The sequence below is a fragment of the Hemicordylus capensis genome, chromosome 9 (genome assembly GCF_027244095.1).
Source record: "Hemicordylus capensis ecotype Gifberg chromosome 9, rHemCap1.1.pri, whole genome shotgun sequence".
In the NCBI taxonomy this organism is placed as follows: Eukaryota; Metazoa; Chordata; class Lepidosauria; order Squamata; family Cordylidae; genus Hemicordylus; species Hemicordylus capensis.
This window is the reverse complement of record NC_069665.1, coordinates 23,085,448-23,110,508: the sequence shown is the minus strand read 5'-3', so window position 1 is coordinate 23,110,508 and position 25,061 is coordinate 23,085,448. Positions and strand designations below refer to the sequence as shown.

At 44.1% G+C, this 25,061-nt stretch overlaps 1 protein-coding gene and 1 long non-coding RNA gene across 5 annotated transcripts in view; one reads left to right on the top strand and one right to left on the bottom strand.

The window, feature by feature from the left end:
• Positions 1-25,061, top strand: part of ZNF423 (zinc finger protein 423) — a 311,610-nt gene that overhangs the window by 264,578 nt on the left and 21,971 nt on the right. For all 4 annotated transcript variants that reach the window (XM_053271249.1, XM_053271248.1, XM_053271247.1 and 1 more), the window contains 2 exons: positions 6,088-6,219; positions 7,683-7,798. In XM_053271249.1, the coding sequence (XP_053127224.1) occupies positions 6,088-6,219; positions 7,683-7,798 (248 nt within the window). The remainder of the gene's footprint in view (positions 1-6,087; positions 6,220-7,682; positions 7,799-25,061) is intronic.
• LOC128334420 (uncharacterized) overlaps positions 7,677-25,061 on the bottom strand; it is a 70,981-nt gene continuing 53,596 nt past the window's right edge. The window contains exon 2 of the long non-coding RNA XR_008311285.1: positions 7,677-8,002. This is a non-coding gene — a long non-coding RNA (uncharacterized LOC128334420). The remainder of the gene's footprint in view (positions 8,003-25,061) is intronic.

The window sequence follows — 25,061 nt, the reverse complement described above, 5'->3', positions numbered from 1 at the left end:
TATTAATTATACTGAGACCTTGCCAGGAGGTTGCTATTGTCAGCTCTCTTACGGGCTTAGAGACGCATGGTAATATATATTAGACACACATTTGCTGCCATTGCAGTTGCTTTAATGTCAAGGTGCAGTGCCATGGTACCAGGCGAGCAGGAGGGAGCAAGTAGGAAGTGCCATTAAGTGCGGGCCCATCAACACCATGCAAATGCATTTGAACTTCAGAACAATGGGAGCTGAGCCTCACTGCTGCAGTTCAACCGGGTCAGCGCAACTCACTAATCCTCACTAACAGGCAGTAAATTATGTACCTCCAAATTCACCCCAATGGCTGCCTTTAGCATCAGCGGGCACCACCCAGGTTTCACCTTCAGGATTCAGATAATCAGCTCTCATTCCTACTGGCTTTCCCTCAAGACCTGTATGGAAATAAGTATATGTGTCTGCCAGGGATCAAATGCTTTTGGAGACAAAAGTAGGTACTGGGAACATTACAGAATACTATCATCTCCCCATGATACTTCTACACAAAGCACTCTGTTCCTCTTTTGGCCTGACATAGTTTCTGCCTGATAAAATCCCGCAGGTCTGCTTGTTTTAAACAAGGACCACGTTCTCCCCCTCCCTCCCTCTCCCTCTCTTTCTCTTTTTGAGAAATGAAGTGTAAAATTAATGCTTATTATTCTGAACTTGGGAGACAAGACAGAGAAAGAGACCTAAGCATCTCTGATTGGATGCACTGTTTGTTCAGTATTAAATCAATAGCTCCACAAATGGATAGTGGGCTTGAGGAGAATAAAATGGAGAGTGGCTAGCACAGCAAGTGGTAATGATCTGCTTTTTATGTTAAAAATGAGAGGGGTTGTGTATAATTCGCCTGTTAGCTTGGCTTCTCTGATGGATACCTGTCAAGCTACCTCTTCCTCCCCACCTTCTGCCACCCTTCCCTCCTATATGTGGAATAAAAATGAAGGAAGCAACTGGATGCTTTCTCTTGCTAAAACCCTACACATCACCTCCTGCTCGCTGGGCAAAGGGGCACCTCTTTAACAGGGCCGTTCTCTTATATTTAGCAGGGGGTCAGCAGTTCTCCCTGTTCGTCACAGCAGTGTCCCTCCCAGTTGCTATTGCTGGTGTCTCTTAGACTGCAAGCCCCTTCCCGCTGATGGGACAGGGAAGCATCTGCTCATTCCTTCTTCTATGTAAAATGTGTTAATAACTTCTTTTGCTGTAAAAGCGGTATGCAAATCTTCTAAATAAATAAATGTCTGACCGCTGCGTTGTCAACATCATTAAGCTGTCTCATGTACATGTGCAACTGTGTGTCATTAGAGGGAGCCATCAGCCAAACATCTGTATGACCCTTCCCCTTAAGTCTCAGCAAACCTGCATGCTGCTGGGTGATGCTGAAGAGGTAGCAGCAATTTTTGTCCATATCTTTGGGCATCTTTTGTGGTTACGGCTAGGCATAGTTGAAAAAGGAAACATTTGCCATGCTAAATCCCTAGTGCTTTCTTCTCTTACTTCTCTTTCTTTCCCAACCACCCCTTCCTTCCTTCCTTCCTTCCTTCCTTCCTTCCTTCCTTCCTTCCTTCCTTCCTTCCTTCCTTCCTTCCGTGACACAGAAAATATATAATGGACTCCTGTGGGAGTGCAACAAAAACCCCACCAGTGAGAAGAAGGCCTTCTAATTCAGAAGTGGATTTGCAAATCAAAAGATTTTGCCTCTAGTGGGATGAATTTCCACATCTGCAGAAACCTATTATGTTTTTTTAAAAAGTTTTTTTTATTTGAGTTTATTTGTTGTGCCTTTCACTGTTTGAAATACCTCCAGACTGGGTCCAAGCATGGTATATAATTAGCATTAACCAAATATGTGAAAGTCGGGGATGTAATTCCCTTCATGCTTTTGGTGGTTTGTTTTATTCTGAGACTAGTGTGACATAGTGTCTAAGAAACATTGCTATAAATCTGGAAGACTTTGGTTTGAATCTGATCTCCGCCATGAAGTTACAGGGCAGCCTTAAGGAAGATGGGCACTCTCAACCTCCATCCCTTGCATAGCTACAGTAGGGCAGTAATAATACAGACCTACTTTACAGGGCTCTTCTAAGAATTACAACCAGATAATGCATCTAAAGCTTTTTCTACACTCCAAGTGCTGAATAAATGATCACTATTATGATATAAGAACAGCCCTGCTGGATCAGGCCCAAGGCCTCTCTAGTCCAGCATCCTGTTTAACACAGTGGCCCACCAGAGGCCTCTGCAAAGCCCACAGGCAAGAGATGAGGGCATGCCTTCTCTTCTGCTGTTACTCCCCTGCAATTAGTATTGAGAGGCATCTTCCCTCTCTGAGGCTGGAGGTGGCCTACAGCCACCAGACTAGTAGCCATTGATAGACCCATCCTCCATGAATTGGCCTAAGCCCCTTTTAAAACCATCCAAATTAGTGGCCATCACCACATCCCATGGATTATTAATATCTAAATTAATAAGAATGTACAGCATCCAGACTAAAGTCCATTGAAATGAATGGGACTTAAGTCAGGCATGCCAAACTTTTCTAATTGATTTCAGTGGTACTTAGTCATGAGTTACTCATCTGGTTGCTGTATGTTATTTGCAGTCCAAATCTCTTCCAAGTGTGTGGCTCATCCCACATTATTTTTAATTTCTGCAAATCACATTCGTATCTTTCACTTTCCATTATGCATCATCAATAAGGAAGTCATGATCCCAGGGCACAGTCTGAAGACACACACCTTGTTGAAGCCAAACAAATGAGGAAGCAGCCTGTGACTGGCTAGGAAAAACTCTTGAAACTGCCTGGGAACCCCATGCACACAACTTTGAGTTCCATCATGGTGGGATGTATATGAAATTCACCAAGTAGGGGTTGGACTCTGGAGGGCTTGGGCCATATCAGTTTCAACCCAGAAACAAAATAAGAGATGTGTGAAGGGGGTAATATCTGCCTGCAGTCATGATATATGGCAACAGGCCTCTTTGGGAGGTGAAAGATGGAGTCCTTAGTATAGCAATCCAGGCCCAATCTGTTTCTTAAAATGGCCTGGTCAGGAAGATTTACAGTATCTGGAGGACAGAGGTTATTAATGCCCTTTTGACTGCTTGATGTTTTGACTGCTTTAAGAGGGGTTTGGATAACTTCATGGAGGAGAGGTCTATAAACGGCTACTAGTCGGAGGGCTATAGGCCACCTCCAGCCTCAAAGGCAGGATGCCTCTGAGTACCAGTTGCAGGGGAGTCACCGCAGGAGAGAGGGCATGCCCTCAACTCCTGCCTGTAGGACTCCAGAGGCATCTGGTGGGCCACTGTGTGAAACAGGATGCTAGACTAGATGGGCTTCCTTGGGCCTGATCCAGCAGGGCTGTTCTTATATTCTTATGAAAGAGGATTCTGTTCCAACTATGCTAAAGGAAGTAGTAGTGTGCCCTTTGCTAGGAAAGGCATGTTTGGACCCTCAGATTTAAATAGTTACTGTCTGGTTTCTAACATCCCATTCCTAGGCAAGGGTGTTGAGCATTTTTTGGCAACCCAAGGCTTCCTGAATGAAATGGAGGATCTGAATACCTCTTCAGTTGGGTTCTGAATTTGGCCTTGGAACAAAAACTGTCTTACTCCCGCCCCCAAGTGGGTGACTTATGCCAGGAGATAAATTGGGGAGGGCAGTTCTGTTGTGCTTTGGGGTACACCTTGATCCATCTCTGTTTCTAGATGCTCAGATGAAGGTGGTGTGCCTTTTACCAGCTTCGGTTGGTGTGCAGGTTTTTCCCTAGTGAAAGATGGACCTGGCCATGGCCATTGTAACCTCAGTACTAGACTACTGTAATACTCTGTACATGGCGCTCCCCTTGGAAAAACTCTTGAAACTTCCATTAGTCAAAACTGCCGCTGCCAGACTGTTGTCTGAGACAGCTAGACAGAGCATACAGCTCCAGTCCTTTTTGATCTGTATTGGTTACTTCTTTGTTTCTGCATTCAATTTGAAATTGTGGTTCATATCTTTTAAAGCTCAAAATGGCTTGGACCTGGGTACGTTAAAGATCCCCTTCTCCCATATATGTTTCCCAATACATTCCATTCAATGTTGGAGATTCTGCTCTGAGTCCTCTTGCCAACTACAGTTTGACAAGTGGGTACAAGGCAAAGCCTTTTTGGTTGTGGCACCAACACTCTGGAATGCCGGCTCATATGGTCCTATGAGCCATATGAGGCTCTCTGAGCCACATGTCTTTTGGTGCTAGATGAAGACCTGGTTATTTATAGGCCTCTTGGGGAAAACTGAGCCAGTGATTGCTCTTATTATAATATTTTATATTGTATTTCTGTGCTGTTGGCCACTTTGAATTCCCTGGACAAGTATAAATTAATTAGAGAAATCAGAAAGCAGACCTACAAGAAATCTAGTTGCTGACCAGAATCATAAAGTAAACATCTTTACAGTTCACTGTTTATGTGTATGTGCAAGCATTTGTGTGATGGACAAAAGCTTGTTGCCTGTGAATGACGGATCAAGATCTCATTTTGATGTATCGGTTTTCCTTTGAGAGAAGGCCAACTGTGACGGTTTCAGTGTTTTTATAAAGCTCTGCTGGAACGCAATGAGCATTTTGTAGGAAAGATCTGGAAGTACTGCTCACAAAGAATTTGACCATATGGTTTTTTACTTCCTATGTTTTCCTTTTGGATTCCTTCTTAGCAGTGATTCTTGAGCTCCATTAGACTGAGGACGTCTAACCTGGTTTGCTTATTCTTTGTGGACCGTAACGTTTTCATATCCTGTAGCCATCATCTGGAAAGACACTTGAAAGGCATCTGAAATCAAACTCGGTTGTTGTGGTTATGCTTTGTAGCCACAATCCAGAAAAGCTGCATATGCACATGTTGGAAGACAAAATTTTCTACACAGAAATGATTTTTATGTAGGTCATGTCATGAATGTAGGTCTTGCATGTAACACACGAAAGCTGTGGTTTCCTGGCACATGAACATGTGGCAAAATCTGAACATGTAGCTTGGCGACTATGCAGAAGGGAGTTGTGCAGCAAATGTTGGCTCATGTGAAGCATCCCTTAAAGGTCCAGATATGGAATCCTAACTGTGTAGCAAATGCCAATTCCACAGCTTGTACAAAAGGCAAAAGAATCCTGTGAAATCTTCCCATAAGAAACTGAAACAAAATTGTGGAAGATTCAGCACTTTTTCCATTGAAGGGGCACTAAGTAACAATCCATGTTGAATTGAAAAAATCCAAAAGCCTACATTTAAGCGGGCAGGGGGTGAGGGAAATACCCATTAATGATCCCATTTGGAACTGAAGTATAAAAATTTGGGCTAGTTCTTACTATAAAAATCTTGGCTGCTGTTTCCTAACATTGCTATCTTCTCTTTCCTAATATTGTTGCAAAGCAAATGGAGTTGAAAGGATGTATTCTGGCCTCATTTTTTGATGGCCTCCTTTTCTCATGCCTGAACAACTACCTAATGGGTTGACTCAGCCTTCCATCCTTCCGAGGTCGGTAAAATGAGTACCCAGAATGTTGGGGGGCAATATGCTAAATCATTGTAAACCTCTTAGAGAGCTTCCAGCTATAGAGTAGTATATAAATGTAAGTGCTATTGCTATTGCTAATGTTTGTTTTGATTGCAGCTCAAGTTTTCTGAACAGTATACATTTATATGTGTTGTGTGTATGTGTGCTATATGTTCAGAGCAGTTATGTTCTCTCTACTATTTTTTGTGTGTATAAGTAGGAAGCAAGGAGAGGAGAGAGGCATGGTATTGTCATGAGCCTGGGGAAATGGGAGTGTATGTTACCAGCAGTTTGATCACAATGTCACTTTCATCACAGCTGAAAACAGAAATGCCCCTCAAATTTGACTTGCGGCTGTACACCTGAACGCATTGTACAAGTGTACCACCAGATTTTGTAACGGGGACCGTTGCAACAGTAGCGTCTTCGGGTCCCGGAAGCCACGCAATCCGGCGCAATGATTTTCTCGCCAACGACTGCCTTTCAGACGCTAATCTGCTGTGTCACTAACAAGTTGTATCATTTGAACCTTGCAGAGGAAGGCATCAATCATGAGTGCAAGCTGTGTAACCAGATGTTTGACTCTCCGGCAAAGCTTCTGTGTCACCTGATTGAGCACAGCTTCGAGGGAATGGGAGGAACATTCAAATGCCCTGTTTGTTTTACAGGTAAGTCAGTCAGTCCTAGACAAGCCTCAGTGTGCATGGCTTGATCCAGAAATGACACACAGGGGAGTTTTAAAATACAGTATTCCTTTCCTTGTAAGAAGTCGGGACTGCGAGGGAAACATTCTACCAACCAATCTTTAGAATACCGTCTGATGGAGATTGGAGCTACTCTGAAAGCAGGGCTTTTTCTGCTCAAGGAAGGGAAACCTTGCAGGATTTTCCACACTCAAGTTAAACCTCCTGGTTTAATGAATGATTTCAACGTAATATTATAAAGGAACTGCACAGTGTGGCCCAGTCTGGGACCTGGACATGGGAGACCTGGGTCCAAAGTCCTGCCCAGCCTTAACCTTGCATGCTGGTCCCAGGCAAGTCACTTCTTAGTCCCAGCTTTAGTTCCCCATCTGGAAAAAGAGCCATGGGACAAAAGTTGACATGACACTCAATACTTGATTGTCTAATCAGAGGCTTGGTTTCAGTTAAAAGTGGCTGTGCAGGACCTGATCCGGATCAGGGCCATGAACAGCGGGGCATTGGGGTGTGTGTGCAGGAGCGGAAACCCACCATGGAGCTTCTCTCTGTGGCCGCAGACGGGCGGCTGCCATTCTCTCCCCGCACAAAGCCCCCTAGAGTAGTGCTATTGCTTCATTCATACCCTTGATCTTGAACATCCCCAAATTGCCAGGTTTCCCCTGCCCCGTGTTTGCCAGATTAGACCGCAGAGTTCTCCAAAGAGAACTCTAAGCTTGGCATATAAACTAGAGCTGAGCCAAGAGTTGCATTTCTAGGACACGACACAATATAGAACCTTTCTGTAATGGGATATCTGTACTCTTGAGCATGAACCTTTGCCATACTTGGTCCAGAGGAGCCCGTGGAGTATCCAGCAACTTGTCCTGCGTGCTCTCTCTCGCTCTCGCTCTCTCTCCATTCACCTCTGCTCAGTGTGGACTGGGCTCAGGCATGGGGATGAGCAGGGGAAGCCACTTGCTGGGAACACCTACACTGAGGTATGGGAGAGCCTCTTTTAAAATGAGCAGCCTGGCAAAACACAAGCTGCAAGGCCAAGAGGCAGCGTGGTGGAAGGGGGCAACTTATACTGGAATCCTATGAGGAGCTGTAGTGCACCCTGTTCTCTGCTCATGCCAGAGGCAGGAATGCAGCCTCTGCCTTCAGAATGCAAGTATAAGATAACTTCCAAGTGGCTCTTTAAACGTTCCTGGTAGATCTGCTGAAAAGCAGCTGCCTTTATGAATTTCCTGGCATGCATTAGGACCAAAATATAATGCCTGATGTGACCATGTGGTGGTGGACCTTATACATCCGCACACACACCCAGCTTTGGTACATGGGAGTGAAACTGCTGCATACAATACAATACATTATATTTATATTTACACTTCTATTTAACCTGCCCTGATCTTTTTGTTATTTTTTTAACATTCTTATTTCCCCCCTTCCAGTTTTTGTACAGGCAAATAAATTGCAGCAACATATCTTTGCTGTCCATGGGCAAGAGGACAAAATTTACGATTGTTCCCAGTGCCCACAGAAGTTCTTCTTTCAAACGGAACTTCAGGTACCTATATTTATTTATTTATTTTGAAAGAGAAGATTAAATACAAATGTGCATTGATTCAGTAAATGTTATCTGTGAAAAGTAACCTCATTTTGAGTGAATATTGAGAGCATCTTCTTTCATTTCCTGCAACATCAGAACATTCTTCTCTCCCTCTCTTTCCATCTCTCTGGGTGCAGTCTCAAAAAACCGGGTCCTCCGAGTCTGGGTAGCATAAATAAATAAGACCCGACAACTCTAATCATTCGCTCTAAGGATTTCTCCTGACAGTAGCGTTGAGACACACCGCCACGTCCACGCCAAGCACAATGTAAATAATTTCTTCCCATTGGTTAATAATTTAAGGAAAGATTAGCATACAAAAACTCAACTAACATTTTGACATTCTCCATCTCTCCCCACCTCCTGGCTCCCAAAATACACATGCACATTAAAATAGAGTGTGGGGGATAGGGAATGAAGGCAACAGTGACTCCATTTGAAAGCCAAGGTCAAAAATATGCATTTGTTTGGTTTTTTCGGTATAACTTGGGTGTGATTGATGTTTTTGGGTTCAGTGTTGGGCAGGAGGGAAGTCTTCTCAAGATCAGGTGCATGGCAGAAGTAAACAACATCAGGACTCTGAACATGTTCTTGGCTAAGGAATAGGGAATAGACTAGAATAGGAAGAAGAAATCCTTGTAGGTTCAAGGGGTAAAGGTCATGAATGGTTCCAGAAACAGAGGTATAAATTGGAAGAATTGAGGAGCTGGTGCTTAGAAGGCTTCGATGAACACTGTTTGCCCTCTTTTTGTTTTTATTTGCATGGGCTTCTGGGAGGTGGAGGCAACCAAATCCATTCCAAGAGTGCCTAGCAGGACAGTTTTGAGTATTGAGTCTAAGGCCTCAATAACATGTTCCTGGGCTGCACCACTCCCAACTGTTCTCAAACAGTTGCACTATGTTTCCGGGCAAAGTGCAAAGTGCTGGTTAAGAACATAACAACAGCCCTGCTGGATCAGGCCCAAGGCCCATCTAGCCAAGCATCCTGTTTTGCACCAGATGCCACTGGAAGCCTACAGGCAGGAGTTGAGGGCATGCCCTCTCTCCTGCTGTTACTCCCCTGCAACTGGTACTCAGAGGCATCTTGCCTTTGAGGCTGGAGGTGGCCTATAGCCCTCTGACTAGTAGCTGTTGATAGACCTCTCCTCCATGAAGTTATCCAAAGCCTTCTTAAAGCCATCCAGGTTGTTGGCTGTCACCACATCTTGTGGTTATTACATTTAAAGCCCTGAATGGCTTAAGTCCAGGTTACCTGAGGGAATGCCTTTCTCTACAAGATCCCCACCACTCATTGAGATAATCAGGAGGGGTCCAGTCCATCTGGTGCCGACCTAGGATAGGGCCTTCTCTGTTGTCACCCCTATGTTGTAGAATGCGCTCCCCATGGATAGAAGGGGATTGTCTTCCTTGGAGGCCTTCAGGAGAGCTTTAAAGACCCATCTTTTTAGCCTGGCTTTCATGATATCTAGTTTTAATGCTATCTAGTTTTAATTATAATTTTAATCTGCTTTTAATTGGTGTTTTATTTTAATTGTTATGTATTTTGATTTTAATGTAAACCGCCCTAAGCCACCTAGTGGTATATAAATCAAATAAAAATAAATAACTGGAGTTCACTGGACTGAAGGCTCCTCCATACCAGAAAAGTCCCTGTACATAAACAAAGTAGTATGTCTGAGGGAAGGCTAGGCTAGAGGTCCTTCTTCCAATGTGTCTGTTTTTAGTGTACAGGGATTATTTTTGGTGTTTTGTTCTGGGGCTGTTTTGTTTTTGTTTTGTTTTTTGTGTGATGGAGCTTGCAGTAGGGCGGTTCACATGATCAGCACTTGGGTAGGAGACGTGTCCTACCCAAGTTCAGGAGTGGTGCACTCTCTCATTTTGTGATAGTTAGTGAGTGTAAAACAAGGTAGGAGGCTGGGAGCTTGATCATCTGCTAAGCTGCAGCTGGGCAGAATGAACACGCCCTATGCAGATTCCATCCCCAGCATTGGAATGAGCCCTCACCTGTAGTCTGAAACACCTTTACCACCTCATTGGCTGCTTGAGAGAACCAGCTTTGGGTGACCGTTTAACATGGATCAATTTTCAAGATTAGTTCTGCAGGCTGGTTAATTGCTGTTCACTTCTGTACCCTATCTTCCCAAGGCATGAAATGGGTTCTGCTGCTTCCCTCTGCTACCTGTGCTGGATGTTGCTTCATCCAAATATGTACGACAGTTTCTGGCCAGCAGTGACACTGGGACTATCCCAACCTAACCTTCCTGGTTCAGCCCTCCATAACCTAGAGCAGATCTGCCATCCACATATGCAGGTGAAAACCTGCATTGCAGTTTCTTAGTGGGGGTGGGGGTGACAGCTGCAGTCCATGCTCCCCTGACGTTCCCGGATACCTTAGGCCAGCCTGAGGCACAAAGACTCTGGTAACTCCCTCTTGGACGCCTGCACCCTCCTGTTCCAGCAATCTGTGGCTGAACAGATGCAGTTTTGGCTCTTAACGGAAGATTTCTGGAGAATAGGTTTAGTATTTGATGTCGGTAAAATATGCTTCAGAACTCCAGTTTTGACCTTCAGCTTGAAGCCGACTAGCAATGATTAGGACCTCTTTTGATTGCACCAACTATCCAGAACTTGCACCATTCCTGGAATTCTCCTCTAACCTTTAAGGGGTGCGCCAATATTCTCATTCTCCGCCTTCCTCATCATATGTTATTTTATGCATGAACATTTCTCCCAAAGTGTTCCTGCAGCCCCCTGGTAAATATAATATTTTTATGAAATGGTGCGCTCTGCCTCATTTAAATCTATTAATTTTATAAACCATGATGTACTTAAACTTTGGAAGGGGATATGTGTGTGGGTTTTTTTTTTAATTTATCTTCCTCAATTCCCAAGCAGTCTCCTCTTGTGCAGTGCTGTCATGCTGCAGAAGGGATGGTTGATCTTTTCACTTTGTTGATTTTATATTCTTTCTCCCCCCGGGGGAATCCTCTTCCTTCCCCTTGTTCTGGCAATCTCATTTGCATAAGTGTACAAAAGTTTTAACTATACCTTGTTAATATTTTAATAAAGTCAGCAGATATTTTTGGGTCTTTTTGTTTGTTTGTTTCTGTGCTTTCTAACTGCCTGGCTTCAAGGAAGACAATAATGGGGTTGGGAGCTTGAATTTGTGAGAGTGTGTGTGTGTGTGCTTTCCTGTTTGTGTCTTGCTAAAGTGGTCTCTGGTCAAAGTGCCAGCAGAGTTAATATGAGTGCAGTTATTTATTTGAGTCACTGTGCTGACCTTTTAAAGCAACGCTTCTATTATTACTCTTCCCACTTTAAAGAAACAAGAAACAAAAAACCTTGCTAATGACTGGTAATTCTGATCCTAAACATGCTGGCTTGCTTCTGAGTACAATCCATTTATTTTAGTTAAATATGCCTTCTTAGGACGGCTTTAGAAAAAGGATTAGACAGATTCATAAAGGGTGGGTCTGTTGGTGGCTTCTTGCCTTGACAATGGAAGGCAGTTTCCATATTTGTTAGATAACTGAATGCTGTGCAGTTAATTTGGGCTGGGGTAGCATAGCGGCTGAGAGACTGAGCTATAACTCAGGAAGTCCTCTGCCACAAACTAATTAGGTGGCCTTAAGCAAACCACTCCCTCTCAGCCCCAGAACCCCCCACTCCCAAATCTGTGGCATGAGGATAATAATACTCACCAGGGTTGTTGTAACGGTTACTACAAGGTCTCATGTTTGGAGGTCAGCACAGCATGAAGGAGTTTTCCCAACATATATAATTATAGCAAAATCCAACACACTGGCCAATATACAGACACATCAGCACAACAACATTTTTCTCTTGTACAAAGGGGGCCATGATTTTTGGAACTCTCCCTTCCCTCTTCAGCCCTCTGTGCCTCCAGAAAATATGTCCCCTGAGGGACATAATTTGGGGAGGCACAGAAGGTTGCAGAGGAAGGGGGGATTATCAAAATTTCACGCCCTCACGTGATGGGAAGCACTGCCATGTTGGTGCAGCATTCATTTGGACGTTGCAAAGGTGTACTTTTGTTTATTTGCCAGATTTTTTTTAAATCCTACTCTTGCTCCAAGGAGCTCAGGTTGGCATGCAAACCCCTCCATTGTATCTTCACAGTAACCTTGTGAGACGAGGTAAGTTGTGAGAGAGTGTGACTGGCCCACTGTAACCCAGAAAGCTTAAGAACTGAGTGGAAATTTGAACCCAGATCTCTCTGGTCCAAGTCCAACACGCCAACCACTACACCACAACTGACTCTGGGTGTGTACACTGACTTTGTCTCAGTGTGTATATAAGGGGCTGCATACCCCCCCTTTTTTGTTCTGGAAAAACTGTCATATGCAAAGGGCCTTTTAAACCTTGAAGCTAAATTTTATCTCATACAAGCTGGTAAGCATAAGGTGATGACCAATCCCTTTTGCAGCGATTAGAATAGTAAACATTTTCATCCACATAATAAGATTTAGATCTAGTCAATACTTTAAACCAGCTGAACATTTGATCCTAGGTCTTCCTGGCCTAAATCCACCACTTTAACCACTGCACCAGCAGAAGATCATGATAAATCTTCTGCTAGACAAACACTTTGAATACAACAAGGAAGCAAATTTCCCCATAATTGCTAATACGTTGCTTTCACTAATTCATCTGTGCCTCATACGAGAATGTATTTAATGATACTCGGTAAGTGCCTCCTTAGCTCTGGAGTTAAATTGAAATTGAACTTATCCTTATTCATACAATACAGAGACAAAAGAAAGTCTTTGGAATAAAGGGAGGATTTCTACTTATCTCTTTTACAAATTGATCCAGAGCTGCTGCTTTTAAGTATCTCCCTACAAGCTACCCAACTTGCTCACTGTACGGGATTCACTTTAACATGCTCAAGCAGAAGCATTCAACTGACTGCCGGGGTTCTCAAACTTGCGTCCCCAGATGTTGTTGGACGACAACTTCCATTATCCCCAGCCACAGTGGCCAAAAGGAACCCAATCAGAGAAGATCTGGTTTATTGTATTGAGATGCTTGCAAGTGAACAAAAGTAATTTGGGAGCCACCAAAACACAGAGCTAGGCTGCTGCTACTACTACGGATATGTGTATCCCGCTCTTCAACCAAAGTTCTCAAAGCGGTTTACAAAGAAAAATAAATAATACATAAATAAAATTGTCCCCTGTCCCCAAAGGGCTCATAATCTAAAAAGAAACATAAGACAGATACAGCAACAGCCACTGGAGGGATGCTGTGCTGGGGTTGGATAGGGCCAGTTGCTCCCCCCCTGGTAAATATAAGAGAATCACCCCTTTAAAAGGCGTCTCTTTGCTCAGTTAACAAGGCTGCCAGCATTCTTACTACGGAAATATTAGCTACTAGTAGGGGAGGCTCGTCATTGACTGGGTAAAATTTTGTATAGATTACACTTATAGGGAAGTTCAAGACATTAAAAAAATGCATTAGAATTTTTAATTAATCTATTTGCCAAAAAAAAAAGAATTAAAAGAGCTGTTTGCAATTGGTAGGATTTCAACTGCAAACATTTTGTTGAATAATGACCATATATACCCTGTTTCCCCGAAAGTAAGACCTACCCTGAAAGTAAGACCTAGCAGTAATTTCTGATGTACCGCTAATTGCCCTAGTGCATTTTTTGGGGCTAAAATTAATATAAGACACTGTCTTATTTTCGGGGAAACACGGTAGTAAATTTGAATCTGAGAAAGATCTTCTGCTTCTCTTGGGCACGATGTCATTTTGAAATTATTGATCTGGTTGAGTATTAAAAATCTGTTGAGAACAATCACAGTTACAATCTGACAATTATATTTAGAATTCCTTCTTTAAAAAAAAAAGATTTAAACCTTTTCCCCAGCATATTCCAGTGGACAAGGCAGTGCATTCAGCTAATTTAAGTGGCAGGACTGTGTGTGTAAAATTTGGTATCTGAAGGTAATCACAAAGTATGACTTGATTTCTCACAAACATACCCACAAACTCACTCTTCAGAATACGTAATAGATTGGAAGAGTGTATACCACTCTTCAGTAACTGATCATTGCTCTTTCATTTTGTGATAAACTGACATATTATTTATAAATGTACACACTATTAGCCCTCTTCAGTCATGGCAAGGAAGGAGGGAGGGAGGGACACTGTACTTGTGCTAGCTGACACTATACTTGCTGGCAAGCCCTGCCCTGGTTCTGATGTGCTGGGAAGCTTCACACCCCCATGCTCTCCACACTTATGGCATTTGTCTGAAAAGGCATCAGTGCCGGGGTGAGACTTCTGGGCCCATTCCTTTTCTTCTTTTGTGCATGTCTGACTACAATGTAAGCCCAATGGCCACTATGATGACAGTCCAAGGGTGCAGAGGAAGGGTCTGTTTATTGACCAGTGTGATGAGGCACCAGTTATTGTCTCTTATTGTTGGGTCCCCCTTTTAAGAAATCTCCCCTTCTAGTGGGGACTAGACTGCTCAATGTGAGGAGCTTGAGAATAGGTTTTGGTTTGGCCTTCCCAGCTGTGTCCCTGATTGGAGCCTGTATACTTTGCACAGACTTTTGCAAAGAACCAGTACTGAGCTGAAATTAAGGCCCCCAACTTCACCATCCTGTTCACAGGATGCAGTCCTGGGGGCAGGTAGGCTTTTTGGTGATTTTGAAGATACAGAGGAAGTCTTAGTGGTGGCAACAGGCATACTTCCCCTCATTGGCAGGCACTTTCCCCCCAATGTGAGTTTAGCTTCCTGCCTGGAAGATGCCAGAGCGAGGACTGAAGACATTGCTTCCCACTCCTGCTCTTGCTCTGATGATTTTGTGACAGCTCCACATGGCATCCTCATGAAGCCAAATCAGTGTGCGGCAATGTTCCCTGCTCTCAGCCTGGCATCTTCTGGGAGGAAACATTGAGGGGAATGGCACCTAGCAGACATGAGATGCTGCTGCTGCCAGGACCCAGCAGTGGGGGTGTCATCACTGCCACCAACACCATATGAACAGGTGGCAACAGTGAGGAATCCAAGTGGGGCCGCCCCCATTACTGAGTTTTAAAAGTTATCAAAAGAATTCCTCTCATCCCTACTTGGAATCCAAGGGAAACCGTTGAAAGAGGAGTTGCTATCTTTTATCCACATAGGCCTGACCCAAGTTCTGTTTCTTGGTCACACTAGAGAGTGACACAAAGATGGAATCTAGGAACTGGCTTTTAAATCTATGACGGACAGGTTAGCTTGTTGCAGTGCTGTTGCATCAAGAGGAAAGGATCATAATTCTTAGAAGGCTGCTCTTGACCACCATTCCATTATAGTGTCTCATCAGTAACCACCGTGACCCCCAAAGACTTAATTCCTGTTTTGAGGGCTTTAGAAATCAGGACCATTTTCTTCGTTAAAAGGAAGCTTTCATTTTCCTTTGCAAAAAGAACTGTTTGGTGCATCGGTAGGAACTGTGTGGTGAATGAGCCCAAGAAGATGACCAGAAAAAGTCCCAGTCTGCAAGCTGCTTTTTTTGTAATGCACTGTGTCAGCATTTTGTCAGGTCTGGGTTCAGCCATGTTGTCAAAGTGCCCAAAGACTTGACAGCTGGGTGGTGTTGTATTCCACACATTTCCCCACCCCAGTTGCGAGATCATCACGTCCATCATAGACAAAGCTTGTGGCGCTTAATCAGAATGGTGGGACCTAAATTCTTAATTGCCTTAAGAACTGCATTAAGCAAATTGTGAATGAGTAGCAGGGAATTTACAGGAAACTCAAGGAGGGGTTTTGTCTGTGATCTTCCTCCCCACTGTTTTGTGAGGAACCATCGCATAGCCACTGAAGTATTTGTGTTTAAAGGATTAGTTCCTGCTGTTTGCTTGTGTGCTGCTAATCATACCGTTTCCTCTTAAATGATTGCAATGAGGAAAACTCAAGCAAGGGATAGGACAACCCACCAGTGAGGCAGGTATGGAGGGAGTAGGCTACCTGCCAGTTCCTTTCTAGCACAGGTGTTCTGATGCGTGATAGCTTGTCAGGAAGCAACAGCGTCAGTCCATTTTTAAATGTGGTAGTAAGTTAAGCCACCAGACTGCTGGAGCTTTGCTGGAAGAATTTACTTCCAGGCTCGGTCTGTATGTTACGAAAAACCGGCTGCCTTGAAAAGCAGAGCCCCCAAGTCTCCTCCTCCTCCTTCATGATGTTTAATCTATCAGGCCTCACCTGGTTCAGGTCAGACAAGCAGGCAGGCAGGGATTCCGAGGGACAAAAGGCAGATAACAGAGTCAGTTCAGGAAAAAGTCATGGCCCAGTGCAGCAAACAGAGATCTGGGAGGGGGAAAGGCAGCTGCATATTCAAGCTGAGGCAGATGGCCAGGTTCCCCAAAGGGGCAAGGCAAGGGAGTCTGTCGTGTTGATGAGCAATCAAGCCCAGTTATGACCAGCTAGTCCCCTTTGGGTTCCCCTTGCCGTCTGATCTGGCTGGGCTGCTGAACAGCGGAACCCTTCCTGGATGTCGTCTGGGTGGCACTGCTGAACCCTGACTTGCTGTCACTTTGGTTTAGCAGAGATAAAGCCAAAAACTCCTCCTCCCTGAGAGCTGCCCCAATGGTCCAGGTAGTAAGGCCCTTAGTTGAGGATCCCTCTGTAAGTTACTATTAGTAGTAAGGCCCAATACTTTATCATAACAGCATAACTTGGCACTTCTGATTTCCTTGCTGCTACTGCTTGCAGGGATGGAGAAAACTTGGTGATGCTGCTTCCGCCATTTTGTAGCATTGCACCTTCTTGGCATGCCAGGGGGCAAGTCAAAACCCACAAGTGGTCAGGTTTTCTTTCTCCTGCAAAAGATCCACCCAGGCAACTGCTTGCTGTAAATAGCCACTCTAGGAACAAATAGCACCCATGGGTGGAGTTTTCAGGAGGGAAAAAGCTCTTGGGAAAGGGTTAACGCCTCCTTCTCTACACATTACAGTCCTGTTTGGGATCTGGCCATCAGGTGCGGCTTTCTGTGAAGAAGTGTTTCCAGTTTTAAGCATGGCTCTTAAAATCGCATTTAGACAAACCTATGGTTTGACCATAACTTGGAAATCAGGAGAGGTAGCAACACTCTTGCCCTCCCTCTAGTTGCCCTCAAGAAAGAGTACTGTGTTTACCCAAATAAGACTCTGAATTTAAGACAACTCCTTAAAAATAGAGCTTAAATACAGATTATACCTGTATTTATCTGAAAGGAAGAGGACTCTGAATTTAAGACAACACCCTCCCCCCTGATTTCTTACACCAAAGAACCTGGGGAAAAACTAGTCTTGGATTCAAGTAAATATGATAGCAATTACTGATATGGTCTGTTCATTATCTATATGGATGGCACATTATACCTAGCTAGCAAGGTACTTGTAAACATTTATTAAAGGCTTTCAATCTAAACTGTCTGCTTTGTTTGAGGAAATCATATCAAATACCTTTGTGAAGCATTGTTTCAGATTGTTTTAGTTATATAAAAAAAAGTAAAAATAGTCCCTAATAAGCTCTAAATTGTGACTGTGATAAGAAACAGCTTGTTCATTAGTGTAACTTGTGTTGTATTTTACAATTTGTGCTTGGCTGAGAAATTAAACCTCAGGAGATACTTTTGGAAACATACCACCAACTAATTCTAAATTTGATGAAAGGCATGATTCTGCACATAATGTTTGTTGATTTTTGCAAGTAAGCTATGGCTTTCCCCCCTTTAAAAGCTGCATCATATTTTTCATAAAACCATGGAATAGTTTTCCAGATATATATAGCATCAATCTTCCTCTTAGGATCAGAATAAGATGCTGTAACAGATTTGAGTCTTGTGGGGGGAGGGGGTTTGGGGGGAGCTTATGACAGAATTTGCTTAAAGCATTTTATTTAATTTTTAATTATTATTAGTTATAAAACTAATACATTACAAGGAAAACAAAATCCATTCCAACCCTGTTACTTGGTTTCAGTCAGGCACAGTCAGATAATTATAACTAACATTAATTAAAAATTAACAGTGCTCTAGGCATTTAACCATCACTTCTAGTCTGTTTTTGGCTGCAAATCCTTTTCGTATTAGAGACATTCTGCTTCTCTCATATTTGAGGCTTTAAAAAGATGTCTCAGTGGTATGAAAATCACGATCCCCCCCCCCACTAGAAAGCCCAAGAATTCACTAGCTTTCCCCCCCTGTATTTGAAACTACTTCACCCTCTCATTGACTTGAGTCTATCAACAGATCAGACCTGAGTCTAAGTTAGGAGCTAGATTCTTACTCAAAGATGAGGATTTGTATAAATAGCCTTTTCATGACCTAAAGTAATGGGGAAGAGTGTGTGGTTGAATTCCTTCCATGTATGCCAAGGGTGTTGTTTCAAGGTTATAACCCTGGCATGTGTCCCCCCCCCCCGTATAATGGAAAAAATCCTTTAAAAATTCTGCCTATTCAAAATTCTCCCCAGATTTGGGGGCTATGAATGAATTGTTTTTGTTTGAGAAGTGCCACCAACACATTAGCAATCCACAATTATTCTGCTTTTTTATTTCCAGACTTCTGTTCAAATGGTTGAGCCTTCTCAGTTTGCTGCAGTTTTCAGTTGGCTTCTTTTCCAGGTTACTGATGCACAGGAGTGCCTGTGTGCATTGAACAAAACACCTTGCAAAAAGGAATCCTGGTGAGACCATGTGATTGCATGTGGTTCCTTTTTGCATTGTGATTTAGTAAAGAGGCATAGGCACTCCTGTACACAAGTAAGCTGCAAAGAAAGGCACACACACACGGCTGTGCACATGAGCAGCTCTACCCAGATAAGGTAAGCCTTACCCTCTACTGGGGTAAGGCTCCTCATGTGTAGCACTGGGATTGAGCCTGATCTCAGCACTGCCTTCCCCGCAAGCCCGGCTTTTAAACCCAGGATTTTACCTGGGTTAAAGGGTGCAAGCGCACCCTTTACCCCAGGATGGGGTTGTGTGTATGCTCGGGGTGCATGCAGCCTGAGCATACACAGAGTTAGATGCCTAGACTGCCCGACTCCTAGGGGAATCCCCCAATGCGCCATGTTTGTCACACAGTGCATTGTGGGATTCCTAGAGGCCAGAAAAACGAGTCCCAGCCTCCAGGAGAGCTGCTTTGCTCCATGCAATGTGGATCTTGTGGGCGTGTGGTGGCGTGCTGAAGAAGCCATCAGAGGTTTCTACCAATCTGTGGGGAAAGTAGGTCCAACCCTGCCTCCCCTCCCCCAGGCATGAGGGATCATGTGAAAAGCATTAAAGTTGTGGCAATCTGTGTGTGCACCAGTTAGGAAAATAGGAAGTTGCCATATACTGAGTCAAACCATTGGTCTATCTAGCTCAGTATTGTCTTCACAGACTGGCAGCGGCTTCTCCAAGGTTGCAGGCAGGAATCTCTCTCAGCCCTATCTTGGAGAAGCCAGGGAGGGAACTTGGAACCTAGATGCTCTTCCCAAAGCAGCTCCATACCCTGAGGGGAATATTTTACAGTGCTCACACTTCTAGTCTCCCATTCAGATGCAACTAGGGCAGACCCTGCTTAGCTAAGGGGACTAGTCATGCTTGCTACCAAAGACCAGCTCTCCTCTCAAAACAGAATTCCCTGACTGAGAATCGAACCCGGGCCACGGTGGTGAGAGCGCTGAATCCTAACCACTGGACCACCAGGGAACAGTTCTGAAATTCACTTCAGAAATTTCCAAAGTGTGGGGCAGACCCATTCCATAGAACAACAGTTAAATGGAACAGGGGACATAATCACATTCCTATTTGCAGGAGCAACCATAAGTAGAATTATTCAGTGGATGGTGTGTGTGTGTTTCTCCTGTCTCTCTAACTGAAAATCAGTAGGACTGCTCACATGTTGTATTGTAATATGAACACATTTTTGTGAGAATGACTATACATGCATGAGAGCTGGTCTTCTTGATATCGTAGAGGACAGATCACATGTCCCCCTGCACCTGCGTTGAACTATGAATAGCTGTATGCATGTTCTCCTCTACACAGATTGTACATGCATTGAACATAGATCTGCAAGAAGCTAGATCAAAGTTCTCAGCTGTGAAGCAAACTACTGTCTTTCTGCCTGACGTCTATCACTGGGCTGCTGAGAGGGTAAAATTGGATAACCTCATATATATCATCCTGAGCAATTTTATCTATCTATCTATCTATCTATCTATCTATCTATCTATCTATCTATCTATCTGAATTTGTAGCTATGATTAGGAGTCCAACCTTAACCAGATGGTGGTCCATCTATAACAATGGGGAAATCACAGGAGTCCCTGTCCCCGGAACACCACCCTGATCAGAGAGAAAGACCAGATCAAGTGTGTGACCAGCAGTATGTGTCGGTCCCCAGACTGCTTGGGATAGGCTCATAGTTGTCATGGCCACTACGAATCCTCAACTGTCCCAGACAAATTGGTCCCGAAGTGAACATTGAAGTCCCCACCACCACAAGCCTGGGAGACTCCAACACCAAGACCAAGACCAAGTCTGTCAGCTCAGTTAGGGACTCGGTTGGGCAGCAGGGTGATTGGTACACCAACAGAAGTCCCAGTTTATCCCTGGTCCCCAACTTTAGAGGAAGGGTAGGCTACAAATGTGATCACAATATAAATTAATTAATGTATCTTCCCCATCCTGGCCATATCTTATGCCTGTGGTATTTTGAGGGAAATGTGTAACTGCTCTCAGGCTGGGAAATAACTAGACTTTTCAGCAGTCTCTCTTCCATAGCAATTAAAGCGTCTGTTTTGAATACTGTTAATGCTACTGTCCTGACTACCAAAATGTGCATAACTCCACATCAACATGTGTCAAATCCTCAGCAGAGCTGGGGTTGGGGGAGGCAAAGGGAGGCAGGTGAAAGCCATTGGTGGAGTCATTGATGCACTTAAGTGCACCCAAATGTCAACATGTGTGATGGAGTGCAAGGAGGCATGTATTTCCAGCATGGCAGTGCTGGCATCAGGAAGGGACTTCCGACAGGATTGATGAAACGCGGAGCCAGTGTTCAGGCTGCCCATCGAAACCCATTGCTGCCTGGCATTTTATGCCCCTGGGGCAAAGGTCCAACCAACTTTTGTGCAGGCACTTTGCCATCCCAACAGATGGGCAGGAGCAGAAGCAGCCAGGAGACAATGTATATGCATCAGTTGTGTTTACTGAAAGCACAATTCCTCCTCATAAATGTCCAAATGTCTGGTGTGAGCTGTAGCGGCAGCAGCACAAACCTAGTGCCCTCCGCTGCTGCAAAAGCTATAAAGGATGCATATGATAAAGACAGACACACCAATAAACGTTTTCATTAGAGTCTAGTTCAGTGGCTTTGTGATGATAGTGTGGAAGACTGACTCCAGGAAGTAGAAAGCAGCTTTGGACAATGTGCAATGCATTCTGAATTGATAGCTTAATGTTTTGAATGTATAAGAATCTCTCACACACACACACACACACACACACACACACACACACACACGGACGGACGGACGGAGATGATGCGTGGACTTTCTGCTTGGCATGCAGAAGGTCCCATCTTCAATCCTTGGCATCTCCAACTAGTGCTTGGAAAGACCTGTCTGAAACCTTGGTGCTGCCTGTTACTGTCGACAGTACAGAGCTAGATAGACCAAAGGTCTGACTCAGTAGAAGGCAGCTTCCCTTGTTGCAGTGTGTGTTAAGGTTTGACTCCATAATGGCGAGAAGATTCTGAAGAACAAGTAGCCACAGTATTGGAGGGATGGAACAGTATGCTAATGGAAGACACTGGTTATATGATGAGAGGCGTTGTGGGCAGAAAAGGTTGCTTCTTTTATTTTATTCTTTTAGATTGACAGCAGACTTAGCAGCTGTGCTAATAGCAGTGGTTTGCATACCCTTCAACCCTGACAAGCCAGGAGATTGGCAGAGCACACCCAACACCACCTCCCTCCTCCAGTTCCTAAAGGTAGAAATGTAAAACGTATCCAATAACCCAAACTGGAAGCACAACTGAAAATAGAAAAACTGGCTGCCATGCAACGCAGCTGTATAGCGCATCACAAACAGAGAGCAGGAGAGACTAACGAACACTAATGCCAGAGGCCCCTGTTCTTACCAAGTCCTAATTAGGAGGATGTGTCTTAAACAAGCAAGTTATGTCCCATGCTGCTGTGGAAGGCCAAAAGGTATTGCGATCACTGTGTTTTCAGAGAAGGAAAGCAAATAGATGGGAAAACTAATATGGCAACGCTGCCATTCTCTCCAGTCACACTGAGCTTCTGATTAGCTTTTACTACTATAAATAGTGTGGCTCTATCTTAGGGTTGACAGATACCCTTATTTGTCAACTTTTGGAAATCTAAATAAAAGGCATTTGGGGTTGTCCCTTGACCTCCAAGTCCCCTTTACTTGACATATGAGGAAAGAAAAGTGAAAAACTCTGCATACATTTTAATATCTACATATATTGAAATAAAACACTAAAGAGATCAAAGAAAACCATTAATATGCCATGCTTCAAAGAGCTATTCTCTTGTTCACTTTGTAGGTTTTCCTACAAGGTTTGTTTGCAAGATTTTTGTACGGAGCTTTCAAGCAGCTTGTATGTTGCAAACTTTATTTCAAATAACTTCAGGAACTGAAGTTGTTCAGATATCTGCTTTGATTCATCATCTCAGGTTCCACAAAGGCATATTAAGAGAGGATGTTCAAGAGGCAATGTGAAACATGACAGCTCAGTCTATCCAGCCTTAGATATTTATTTATTTATTGTTAAATTTTTATACCGCCTTTCATTAAAGCAATCCCAAGGCGGTTTACAGCAAAAAAAAATTTTTTTTAACACAAGATGGTAAAAAAGACACAATTAAAATATTAAGTGGGGAAAAATATTAAACAACTCTGATTTAAAAATGTAAAACAAAAGCATAAAAGCAATAAAAAAACTATAAAGAGCAGCAGCAGAGAATCAAATAAATGCCTGGGCAAAAAGCCAAGATTTTACACTTTTTCTAAAAGCTGTGATGGAGACCGAGAAGTGAATAGCCACTGGGAGAGCATTCCAGAGTCTGGGGGCAGCAACAGAGAAGGCCCTGTCCCGCGTGCATGACAACCAAGCCTCCCTTATTGTTGGCACCTGGAGCAGAGCCCCCTCAGATGACCTTGTCAAGTGGGCAGCAACCCTTGGAAGCAGGTGGTTCCTCAGGTATCCCGGGCCCAAACCATTAAGGGTTTTAAAGGTCAAAACCAGCACCTTGAATTGGACCCGGAAACAAACTGGTAGCCAGTGCAGCTCTTTCAAAATGGGTGTGATGTGCTCCCACAGGGCAGCTCCGGATAAGACCCTAGCTGCCGCATTTTGCACTAGCTGCAGTTTCCGGATGTTCTTCAAGGGCAGCCCCACGTAGAGCGTGTTACAGTAATCCAGCCTTGACGTGACTAAGGCATGGGTAACTGTGGCCAGATCTGCCTTCTCGAGAAAGAGACGCAGCTGGCGCACTAGCCGAAGCTGTGCAAAGGTATGTGAGATGTGACAAGAGAAGCTGAGATGTATTTCAGATTGCAAGTCCACATCTCGGGTAGTATACTTGATTTGCCAATAACATTCACGATTCAGTCATGGACAGTGAGCGTTCCAGTGTGTGTTAAAGTTTATCCCCAAGAGGCTTAGCATGAACAAGAGAAGATGAGAAGAGCTGGGTAGCAAAAACCTGTAGGGGGTAGTATGCTAATAGAAGACACTGGTTAGATGATGAGAGGCATCATGGGCAGAAAAGGTTGCTTCTTTTATTTTATTCTTTTAGATTGACAGCAGACTTAGCAGCTGTGCTAATAGCAGTGGTTTGCATACCCTTCATACCTGGCAAGCCAGGAGATTGGCAGAGCACACCCAACACCACCTCCCTCCCCCAGTTCCTAAAGGTAGAAATGTAAAACGTATCCAATAACCCAAACTGAAAGCACAACTGAAAATAGAAAAACTGGCTGCCATGCAATGCAGCTGTATAGCACATCACAAACCAAGAGCAGGAGAGAGGGGCAGTGCGGGGGAGGTCTGCAATGTAACAGTAATCTACACTCTTGTTATGTGTGCATTCATTAGAACATCTGCAAAGAATCCCCATGTGTACAGCTGTATCCTACAAAGAGACTGCTCCCCATCACACGGAGCATGAACCGATCACAGCTCTCTGGTTTGGGGGCAGAGGCCCATCTACACGTTCACTGTACACAACTGAAGAGAGCCGTCAATTAGGCAATATCCCTGAAGCTAATTGGGCTAGAACTTGGATTTCAAAACAGAAAAGCGATCTGATGGAGGATAATGGCTAACAGTGTAAGTTGTGAGCAGAGTATTCCGCTGTTCAGAGCTTACCTCAGCCCCAAACTCACAAGGTGGCGATGGGGTCAGCATCAGCTATACTCTGGAGCTAACAATGCTGACCTGCTTTACAGGGTGGTTGTATGGCTTACTGAGACGGTGCATGTGAAACACTTGGAAGTGCCAAGTATGAATGTTACATCAGAACATGTGAAAGCTGCTTCATCCTGAGAGAGACTATTGGTCCATCTAGCTTGTGCTGTCTGCCCTGAGTGGCAGTGGCACTCCAGGGTCTTGGGCAGAGGTCTTGCTCAGCCCTGCCACCACCGGATTTGTTTGGCTGGAGATCCCATGGATTGAACCTGGGACATTCTGCACGCAAATCACGTGCTCCGCCACTGAGCTATAGTCTGTTCTGAGTGGGAGAGTGGCTACTCCAGATGTCTTGCGCAAGGGTCTGTCTTAACCCTGCTACTTGAGATCCTTTTAACTAGAGAGGCTGGGGACTGAAACTGTGACCTTCTGCAGGCAAAGCAGGGGCTCTACCACTGTGGTAGGTCACAGTGCATTTTGTAAGTTTCCTAGTATTTGTACGTTCTGCAATGCTTTGAAAAGGCTGCCCTTTACATCAGAGCACCCTAAACCCCAATACTCCAGAATGCTACAGCTCCCTCAAGCTAACATGACTGCAGTATCTGCTATTTTAGCAATGCTTACCTAGAAATCCCACATGATTCCAAACAAACTGTTCCAGTCTTAAAGAGAATGGAGTCACTACCAAAGGTGCAATCCAAATCCTGGCGTTTCTTTCCCACCTCTTGCTGAAGTGGTGCTTTCCTCCCCCCTTGCAGGGGCTGCTTCCCACTGCCACGCCATTCCCCCCCACC